Here is an 11,063-nt window from a genome sequence, read left to right on the forward strand (position 1 = left end):
CTCTAGCATCCTGGTTTCATTGTCAGTGCAAAGTACAGTATATGGCTTAGATTACAATTCAAGAGCAGGAGAGAAGAGAAAAGGCATAAAGGAATTTGGAGATGGGAGGACACGAACAGCCTATCTAGATGACAGCAACTGAGACTGATGGCAATGGTCTTGAAAATGGCAAAAACCTCCTCTATATTTTACTAGTCTGTAAATTAAAATGGCATTTCTCAGTACTCAGATTTGGAAAGGCAATAAACTCCAGATTCTGCCAAGCTCTTGATTCTGTCTGTTTTTGCTCCTTAGTCTCCACCAGGTTGCAAACCTAACTTTTCAGGATTCTTTGATCTTTCAAAGACTGGAGTTGTGCAGCCCAGAACACCCACAAGATTTCCTCCCTAACCACGCATTGCAGGAAGTGATCAGTAACAGCAGGTACGCTATCTTTCAGGGAAGTCTTTTTTATTGCATTTCTTGATCATCCTTCTTCAGAAACTCTTGATTGAAGCAAATAAACCCTGAAATTTTCCCAGAACATGCTTCGGACAATGACGTGTCAAGCCCATTCCACTATGCAGAGGCCCGGGGTTTCCAGTGCAAACAACAAAAGAAAGGTCCTAATGTAAGTTCCTCAGGGCAGAGACCCATTGTTGCTCTTTAACCATGTTGTATAATCGATATAATTAATAAAAAGCTGAGAAGAACCCAGTAACCTGATGCGTAGTGTTTTGTGTTAGATGCTTTGGATGTTCACACAAAGGTGGAATGTACATCTATTATAAAGCCAAGGCAATCCTACAATGTTTTTCATGTTGGGTTCCTATGCTTTTAACGGGGGGGGGGGCGCGCACACAACCCACAATCTGGCAAGTCCTCAGTGTGCACCATACTCCTTTGCAAAAAGGTGGCCTTAAGGAAAGGGCTTGCACTTCACCACTCTGCAGCCTTCTCTGCAATATTGGAAAGATTGCAATGTATGAGGGGCTTATTCCTCCACAGCGCTAAATTCAGGCACCCCTGCAAATATTGCACTGTGGCCTTATTAAGTGCTGGTGTCCGTCCTGCAAGGCTTGCCTGCTCCTTCCACTCCTCCCCTTTAAAACAGGGCCAGGAATATTTACCAAAATACCAGGGCATTTTAGGGCTATATCTATCTAAAATATCAAGGCAGGAGGGAGATCCCAAAAAGAAGGACCGTGAATTCTTTTCTCTTTTTTTGCATATCCCGAAAGCCCATCGAGGAAAAGCCTGGAGGAGTGGAAGGCCTCGAGGGGTGGGGTGGGCGCCTTAGTCACAGAAAGCCATCCAAAAAACTTTCCCTTCTGTGGAAAAAGCAAAAAATTTCCAGCGAGTGACTAGGGAAGGGAATTCCTCGGCCACAGCCTTTGCTGCCACAGCAGCAGCAGCAGCAGCTTCCAGACAGGACTGAACTAGTTGGCCCGACTCGGCCGGGAAATTCCCGAGCGCGCAAGCTCCGCCCCGGCGCAGAAATCCCCTCCGCCAAGGCTGTATAGGCAAGCGCCGCCGCCGCCGCCCGTCAGCTTCTCGCCACGACTTCGCAAGGTAGCTGCACACTTCGGGACCCGCGGCTCGTTCTCGCCCAGGCCATGTTTTTCAGCCCCGGCTCCCTGGATTACCCTATGGATATAACGATGGACAACCACCCCCGGGACGCGCTGAAGAAGGACAGGCAGCTCAGCCTGGTCCAGGACGACCGCCACGACAGCGGCTTGGACTCCATGAAGGAGGAGGAATACGAGAAGCTCGTCAACGAGCTGAGAGACATTCGCATCGAGCCGGCGGAAGCCTCCGCGGGGCTCCAGAGCGGCCCCGGCCAGGGCGCGCAGGCTTGGAAACTGCAAGTGACCGAAGACGGAGACACGTAAGTCTTGGAGGACTTTGCAAATTCGGGGAAGGGGGTCGGAACTTTGACCTCTGTGGGCGTTTGCCTCGCGTTGCCTCGGAAGTTAGCAAAGTGGTGATCTTAATGCTTTTCCTTGGAAATAGATCTGGTTGGAATTAATGGGGCTTATTTCCAAGCAAATGTGGTTAAGTGCCTGGTGGCCTCTGTTCCCTAGATGTGAAGGAAACACTCTAGAAAATGCAGTACGGGACTAACGCGAAGAAGGAAATGTGGAGGGTGGGGGCAGCTGGGCGCTGCAAGGGAGACAGCGATCCTTTTGATTTGTTTTCCCCCCTGAAAGGCGTCAAGTTTGCCATTTAAATTCAAACGCCTCTTTAATTTTTAAAAGAGGTTTGAGAGGTTAGCATGGCGGCATGCATGTAAAAGAGCCCAGGATGCACGCAGTGCACGGTTGAATTTCAGCTTGCTTGAGCGCAGTGAATCCCCGGGAATTACGCATTTGCAGCGGCGAAAAAGACCCTGCAGGAAATTCGCTGGTTCTTTTAAAGCGGGCCCTTCATAATAGTTCTGAGTTACTGACCGAGCAGAGTAGAACAATCAGTAGAGCGAGCCAAACGCATTTTTTAAAAAACCCACACACAGTAATGTAGATTCTTAGTGCTCGTGTTTTGACTCCATCCGCATTTGTGTTTATTGCACAGGCTGCCTTGCAGGGGGGAGCGAGGAGCCTACTATGTAGATCTTTAATAATAGAACGCGGGGTGTGCGGGGGGGCGAAGAGGTCCTTTGATGTCGCTCGCGTTTTGCTGGTTACATAAAAGCCCGGGGATTTTTGCAAGTCTGGGTTTTCCCCTCCCCGCCCGCTCCGCCTTGTGCCTGGGCCGGCTGCCAGCGGATAGGGGCCGGGACGGGGTGTTCTCACAAGCTGCGAGGGGGGCGGGGCTTGAAGGAGGCGCCGGGCGGGGCGCACGGGAGGGGGGAAGCGCTCTGGAAAGTCCCTGGCGCCTTGCCCGGAACACTCAGCTCACAACAACTCCGCGGAAAACACCAGGTAGCGAGAGCACGCGGCTTCGAAAACCCCAGGCTTTCGAAATCGCCTCTCTTGCCGCTGAGGCTGATGTTCTTCCTCCATCATGACTCGGATCCTGGGCACGTTGCCCGCATGATGACGAGCAAGAGCAAAAGAGCTGATTAGCAAGAGGTGGCTGGGAATTTTTTTGTCCTTTGTTTTTTCTTTCTTTCTTAAGTACTCACCATCGGGTTTTTCCCACCGTTTTCCTCTTTGCAGATTTCTCCATCTGGCAATTATACATGAAGAAAAGGCCTTGAGTTTGGAAATCATTCGCCAGGCAGGACGAGACAAAGCCTTCCTGAATACCCAAAATAATCTCAACCAGGTACTTACCCGGCAGGGTTTTCTTTCCTCTCCTGCAGGGATCAAACATGGTGCCCTAGGGGACTTGGAAGCTTTCCAAAAGAAACATTTTTTGGTGGGAGGAAGAGATAAATTTAGGAAAAAATTCAAGGGGTTTAAGTAACTCATAAAATTGCCACCTTTTAGCATAATTATCCCCATCAGTAACCTTGGCTCATTGATGGGGTTGAGCTCCCAAGAAAATGGGGGTGAATTGGTGGCCTTCCATATGTTGCTGGCCTACAACTACTGTCAACCCTGATTCTTGACTATGCTGGCTGGGGCTGATGGGAGTTGAAGTTCAACAACAGCTGGAGAGCCACAAGCTCCATCTGCCTTGTTTAGGGCAAGTCTTTCGGGCTACAAGGAGCTTTAAATCAGCCATTTGTGGAAGTGACTTTTCATGGTTGGCTCCCAAGTATAGTAAGATTGGACCACCAACACAACAGTGTGATTGTTCTCTCAGAAGTATATCACATGACAAAAAGCAAAACATTGAGGAATGTTTCAAAGGATTTATGGAAAGTGGTTGATCCTGAAAAAACATACTTTACTCAAGAAGTGGGTTCAGGAGTGATGACTAAGAAGACGGTTTTGTGTAATGGCTAGTCTAGGAGATTTTTCTTTTTTCTAGTTAACTATAATGCTTTCTCAACTTCCAATTTGCAGACTCCACTTCACTTGGCAGTGATAACAGACCAGCCAGAAATCGCAGAGACTCTTCTGAAAGCTGGATGTGATGCAGATATCAGAGATTTCCGAGGAAACACCCCGCTGCATATCGTTTGCGAACAAGGCTCTCTCAGAGGTGTCGGTGTCCTCACACAATACTGCCAGAAACAACAAATCGACTCTATCCTACAGTCGTCCAATTACAATGGTAAGCACAAATTCTGAGCTGCTACTTCACTGGGTACTCCAACCCTTGGCACTGTGCTACATTGCCTTGTGATTCAGATAATTCTTTCCAGCTCTTTCTGTATAGCAAGTGTCAGCCAAGGAAGGGAGGGGAGGGTGTTCCTTGTTCTTGCTTCATAGTCACCTACTGGAATCAAATAATCAACCTTCTTTGATCAGAGTAGGCCATCTTTAAAAGGCTATAGTGTATATGATTTGAAAAATTATAGCCAAGCGTTGGAATGACTTGTATCACATGAAATTTAATCTCCTCCATTTCTGTTTCATAGGACACACGTGTCTCCATCTGGCAGCTATTCAAGGTTACCTGGCCATAGTAGAACACCTCTTGTCCTTGGGAGCAGATGTCAATGCTCAGGTAAGATACCTGCCATTTTCAAACAAGCAAACCTCATCCCAGCAATTTGAGAATGAACATCTTAGCATGTGTCCGGCCTAACTGAATGCACCCTTTTCTTTTTTTCCCAACAAACAGGAGCCTTGCAACGGCAGGACTGCCTTGCATTTGGCTGTCGATCTACAGAATCAAGAACTGGTGTCGCTCCTGTTGAAACACGGCGCGGATGTAAACAAAGTAACCTACCAGGGCTACTCTCCATACCAGCTCACATGGGGAAGAAACAACTCCTTCATACAGGAGCAGCTGAGGCAGTTTACGACATTGGACCTGCAGATGCTACCAGAAAGTGAAGACGAAGAGAGCTGTGAATCAGAGTCAGAGTTCACAGAGGATGAAGTGAGTGGCCATTTCTCCATTCAATGCGCGAAAAAAGATTTCTACCATAATTTGCACACACATTTCCCATTAGGTTGTTAGGGAGCAGTTGTAAACAACAAGGGTCCTTAGACTAGGTTTTGCTTGACTTTGACACCCTGAAGGTATAAGCCTGGTAACAGAGTTATTACCAGTCACCCATCGGTGTAAGCACTGAATACTCAAAGGTATAGAAAATGCATTGATTAGATTAATTTGAATCTAGCAAATCATTGCACCGACTTCACACAAGGAAGAAAACTGGCTTTAAGGAAGCATTTGACATGTTATGATTAGGACATATTTTAATAAATTTTCAAAAGTGGATTTAAAATTACAGTAGGGTTATTACAAAGGAAGCACATTTGCACATATATTTTCTGGTGGTACTATTTGCAACCTACCATTTGTTATCTCTACTTCCCTCTAATATTATAAGCATCATATTAGTCCAGATTTTTGTCTGTTAATAAAATGTACCACCACAACAAAGAATTTTCCTTAACTACTGAGTTATTACTCCCGTCCCTTGAATTATATGTAGCAGTCTCATTTTTTTTAAAGTTTTTAGAAATGCAGGCTCTAGTGTTAATTATCAGGTGCTATTTTCCTCATGTGAGTGCAGCTAAATTTAATGGAACACTTCCTTGGGATAATGGGAAATGGCCCTGTATTCCCCTTAGAGAATTAATTCATGCTCTTTCTTAAAGCCTTCCATTAAGCCTGATTTGCTTTTTCTTCCCCTCGTCTAGCTCCTGTATGACGACTGCATCATTGGCGGACGACATGTGCCTTGCTAAAGTGGGAGCGTTGCACGAAGCAGAGGCGAGCAAAATGTGAACAATTACCGAACACACAGCACAGTACAGAGCATGTTGTTAGAACAGCAGGTGCTGCCTGCAGTTCAATGCACAGTTCGGGCAGGAATGAACTTTGGTTGTCAGACACCAGAAGAAGCCTGGGCTCATTTGCACCAGAGAGTAGATTGTACAAATAAATGAACAGAGTGAGAACTTGGACGGTTCACCTACGTTTTCACTGCATGCTCTACAAGGGGGCTGGCCCAAGTCACCATCTGTTGTGTCCTTTTGGAAGACATTCCATATATTTCTGACTGACTGATAACAATCCATCCCAAAGACTGAGCTCAGGTGTCCTTTGTGCTGCACGGCAGGCAGAGCGGTTGCAACCCAAAGAGTGTCCTCTTCTCCATCCACAGGAAAGGGTAGCAATTAACGTTCAGGCTGTATATTGCAAGCCCTATGCTTTGCAATATGTATATTGTGTGTAAATATTGTATATTTTGTGAATAGCTTTTTTGGTACTTGTGTATATTTATTAAAAAATCAAATCAAATGAGAAATGCACTGAATTGATGAAACTCTTCCCCCTGCTGAAGAATTGCTCACCCGCTTTCTCCTTTCTGATGCCCAGTTAGGTAAAATCAAACATCTCAGGCAATTGGTTCATTCTTGCACACACTCACATTAAAGAAAGCCACTAGTGTCCTGTATTAGTAACCCAGGGCAGGGGGTGGAGAGGGACGAATAGGGATATATTTGCACCCACGTGCTGTTTACTCATTTTCATATTGGAGCCAGGTCAAAAACATTTCTGATCACATCAGCGTTCCTTTGAAAATAAAGCCTCCATTATCCTTCATGGTATGTTAGGTGCCATAAGGCTCTTCTTTGCAGTCCCATTGGTTTCCATGGAGAAATTAAAGCATGTATTTAACTCCCTCCAATTGAAATCTCTGGGATTTGTCAAGGCCCAACTCTTACCAGGTTCTGCCACAAATAAAAGCCATTATCCCTGCCCATTATCCATTCAGGTATGTATCCACCAGTCAAGTGTGTCCACCACAGGTATTCCTGGACCCTTCCACAGGGACTTTCGAGAACTCCCAATTTGAAGCTACCCCTCATGCCTCAGGCTTGTCAGGTGGAGGTTTGCCCCATGTCATTGGTGTGTTGCCCACAGTTATTACCTGACCTGGCTTTACGAGGTTATTTTCACTACCATATTGCTGCTTTCATATGGCCAGCATATAAAGGAGCGGGTGAGGCCAACAGTGGTCAAGAAGGCGGCTTCTGCATGTGATGTAGAAGGATGTGAGGGGCAAGTGGGGCTCGTCAACCTGGGAAGCTATCCCATCTAGGAGAAGGAAAACTGATCCTGAAACTCCACTGCCTTGCAGGGTATCTTCAGGAGAAGAAAAAACTAAGGAGTAAACCCTACACACATTCAGAGTGGAGTCTCTAAGATGGTTGGATGGCACCTTGTACGTCTCCTGGCAACTCCTGCCGCCAAGCTGGTCCCAAACGTATTGCTCTACTTTCCTTTGGACCACATCAGCAAGGCTGAGAGGGGGTTATTGTAGTCTGGGCAGCCCAGGACCTCTATACACATTGCCCAGCTTTGCACCCTAGAGAGGTCACTTTGGTGTTGCTGACACAGCATTTTGACTTGCACCCCTGAGGTTCACTCAGCTGTCTCTCGAGACAGACAGATGTCAACAACATAATGGCTTTACAAATATTGGTGTCCAAACTTCCTTAAACCTAGCTCTTTCACCAGGTTGCCTTAATACATTGAAGACGGGCAAGCTGATTTAACTTAACTGCAGTTTTCACTGCAGCATTGTGGAATTTCCTTGTTCACACCAGTGGGTTTAATAGCGTATCCTGTGGTTTGCAGTAGCAGACGCTTCACATGCTGAACACATAAGCCACAGGTCTCTTCCTCTAGTCCAGTCTCATTGTACCAATGCAGTTTATAAGACATTGATGGGGAATCTGTGACCCTCCAGCTGTTGCTGGACTCCCAACTCCCATCATTCCTGACAATCGGCCATATGGGTTGGAGTTGATGGGAGAGTCCAACATTTGTAGGGCTATAGGTTCCCCAGCCCTCTTACAAGAGAAGATGTCAGCCAGGGTTGCAGGCTGGATCCATTCCCATTATCTCCCTGAGGCTGAGTTGAATTTGTATAATTTGGGTTCTTGGTAGGCTGTTACCAGTTTCAATAAATGCCTCTGAACTTTAGCCTCAATTGCTTTGCATGAGGAACACTGAATCAGGAGATTTAGCTCCGTTCTGCTTTGCATTGGAACTCTAGCTGCATATGGAAATGATTAAAATCAAGTGTCATTCTGAGTCAGGGTTATTCCCATTCCTCTCTTTGTATGATCAAAGGTCATGCCTTGAAACTTCCTGGTGGAAGAAGAAAATGTATGCTTGGTTATCCATAATTCAGCCTGCAGTTAAATAACTGAATTCGACTTTAAAAGAAGAAACCAAAATTCTGCAGCTTTTCATTTGAAATAGCATGCTGTGTAACCGTTGTATAATTTAACTCATTTTGCAGAAACTTTCTGAAATTGAATTGCTCGTTTGAATTGGGTATTTGATGATTACTATTATTTTAAATGGGATTTGGTAGTTATTGCTGTGGCAAAAAGGAAGCAGGTATAAGGAGGGGCAATACAGATCAGAAAGCATTACTACACATGGACAGGGAAGGACAGGTACACGAACAGCTCATTTACTGAACAATGGACCCTGTTTTATTTAAGAAATATTAAAAGAGCATGATAGTTTTCGAATACAAAAATATATTGATTCCCCCAAATCAAAACCAGGAACTTACAATGAAATTTATCCACCCCAGCTCACTGCCCAAGCCGTGGGATCATCTGTCGCAGGGGTGCCCAAACTTTTTTCAAAGAGGACCAGATTTGATGAATTGAGCTTTTTTTAAAAGGATTTTACCCAAGGACATATACTGCCACAGGGGCCAGATTAAAAAGACCGGCGGGCCAGATTAGGCCCCAAAATGGACTTTGGACACGCCTGATCTATCGCATTACCAATGTACCTCTTCCAGAGATTTCAAATGTATGTAGCCCTAAGGGTTAAAAAAACAATGTTTTGTAAAAGTAGTACAGGGCCAAAGTTTGCAGAAATTCAAATTTAGTTCAAAAGACAAATTATTTATTGCTCGTCTTAATAATAAACTATTAATAAACTTTTTTTTAAATGCCCCAATTCTAGAAAGTTATTTATATAAATACTTGGAATTTGGCAATTATTTCAGAAGCAATGCATGAGCAATACTATGTCGGAAATACTGCACATAACATACATGAAATCTGACCCATCTTTTCATTTGCTGTTTCAGAGGAATTTTTGTCTTGCTCATAATTTTTTTTGAAAACAGCTGTTCGGAAAGATAGAAAACCTGGATTTGGAAGCACATATTTTCTGAGAGTTTTATTTCCCCTAAGCTCCTCCTTGACCACTTCTGCTTAGCAGCTTTGCATGCGGATATGTTGACTCTGCTCCTACCTGCAGGACCATTCTCAGAACGTTGTAAATGTAGAGGATTTCTGCTTGATTCCATGAAATGGTTACAATTTTTTTCTGTGGAGGGGGTGGTGGTGGTTAGGCTCCCTTCTAATTTCTGTATCCAGCATGAATGTCATTGCTGGAATAGCCAGGCCAGCCTGGCAATGGCCCGCTAAGTATGAGTCATCAAGCTAACAAAGGGAGTGGCTCTGTGCTAGAAAACAAATGGGTGGGCCTCCCTCAATTGTCTATCAGTTAGAAAGACAAAAGGTCAGAGTGGAGAGGTGAGTGATAAGAGCTAGAAGCCAAAGGCTAGAGAGAGAGCCAGGCCTGATTTCTTATGGAATCCAAGGCTGTGGCTATGAGAGAAACAAGACCCTCCATTGTCGGTTCAGGTTGTATATATATGCAAACAAACCATTTATCATACAGACACACAGTCTCTGCTGTGCCTCCTTCCTGAAGGAACCGCGAACCCTGAGTAAGTGCCTGGAATCCAAGTGGTGCAAGATTTCAGGGGTTCCAATTACCCAAGGTTCAAGTTTCCTTTTGGAATTAGAAGGGAGTCCAGGCATTCAGCCATTTATGCTATGGGTCCTTACAGGATTCCACTGTGTTTCCTTCTATATGAAACCACTGGGTGAGGTCATTCAAGGGCTTGGAGTTAAGAGTCAATAGTATGCTTATGACAACTAGTCAGTTTTTTCTTTGTCATCTGGGTCAGGTGAGGCTGTACAGGTGCTGCATCCTGGATTTGATAATGGGCTGGATGAAGGCCCATAAACAGAAGGTGAATCTTGGCAAGACAGAGGCATTGTGGATGGACAGATAGTTCTAGCTGAGGGGAAATGATATTCCAGGCTGTTGTGGACATGGTCACACACCTTCTGAAAGGGATGGTCTAGAAACCACATGTATGTCACCTGGGGTACCACGATAGAAAACAAGGCAGGATACAAATGCAAGAAAATACATACACAAATATAAATTCCTGAGTGGGACTAGTTTGGCCACAGTAATTACTATAATGGATTACTACAATGTATTATATATGGGGCTGCCCTTGAAGATGACTTGGAAGATTTATTATTGCATAATTTGGTTGCCAGAATTTCAACGGGTGATGCCCAGGCTTGTTCACAAACTTAAAATATGTGCACCTGTTGCCTATTCATTTCTTGATGCAAGGTTTTGGTCTTATCTATAAGCCCAAATGGCTTGGGATCCAAATATGCAAAGGTGCCCGTCTGCTATGCCCGTCTGCCTGTGTACAGTGCAATACGAAGATCTGGGAAAGGGCTACAGCTCAGTGGTACAGCATCTGCTTGCATGCAGAAGGTACTAAATTCAGCCCCAGCATCTCCAAGTAGGACAGAGATCTTGCAATCCTGGAAAGCATTTTCCAGCCAGTGCAGTTGAGACTACTGTGATGGATGGACCAATGGCCTGACAGCTTCCTATGTTTTTAAGTGCCCTCTTCCAAGCGCTTTCCCTATCAGAGGCACATGAGTGCAAGAGGTCTTCTTCTTCTTTGGCAATCACTCATAGCCGAGTAAAATCTTCCATGAAAATGGTCTTAACAGTGAGTCCATAAGTGACTGTGGAGGCCAAGTCTGGATCCACACGTCCTTTCACAGCGGGGACATAGTTTCCGGGTGGGAGTTGATCATGGTGAGGGTTTGCCAAGAGGGTTTGCCTCTTAGCATGCTTCTCCCTTTCGTCCTGAGTCTGAGCGTCTTCAAAGTCCATGACACCTTTTGGTAAAGGCTGTTCTC

At 45.2% G+C, this 11,063-nt stretch overlaps 1 protein-coding gene across 1 annotated transcript; it reads left to right on the plus strand.

Moving 5' to 3' along the window:
• Positions 1-1,472: 1,472 nt before the first annotated feature.
• NFKBIA (NFKB inhibitor alpha) lies at positions 1,473-6,301 on the plus strand. The gene is made up of 6 exons (XM_083700318.1): positions 1,473-1,870; positions 3,141-3,249; positions 3,936-4,146; positions 4,454-4,542; positions 4,660-4,920; positions 5,691-6,301. The coding sequence occupies exons 1-6, from the start codon at positions 1,596-1,598 to the stop codon at positions 5,736-5,738; spliced, it is 993 nt and encodes a 330-aa protein (XP_083556444.1). The 5' UTR covers positions 1,473-1,595; the 3' UTR covers positions 5,739-6,301.
• Positions 6,302-11,063: the final 4,762 nt, after the last annotated feature.

This window comes from Podarcis gaigeae, assembly GCF_964106915.1.
Source record: "Podarcis gaigeae genome assembly, chromosome: 1".
NCBI lineage: Eukaryota > Metazoa > Chordata > Lepidosauria > Squamata > Lacertidae > Podarcis > Podarcis gaigeae.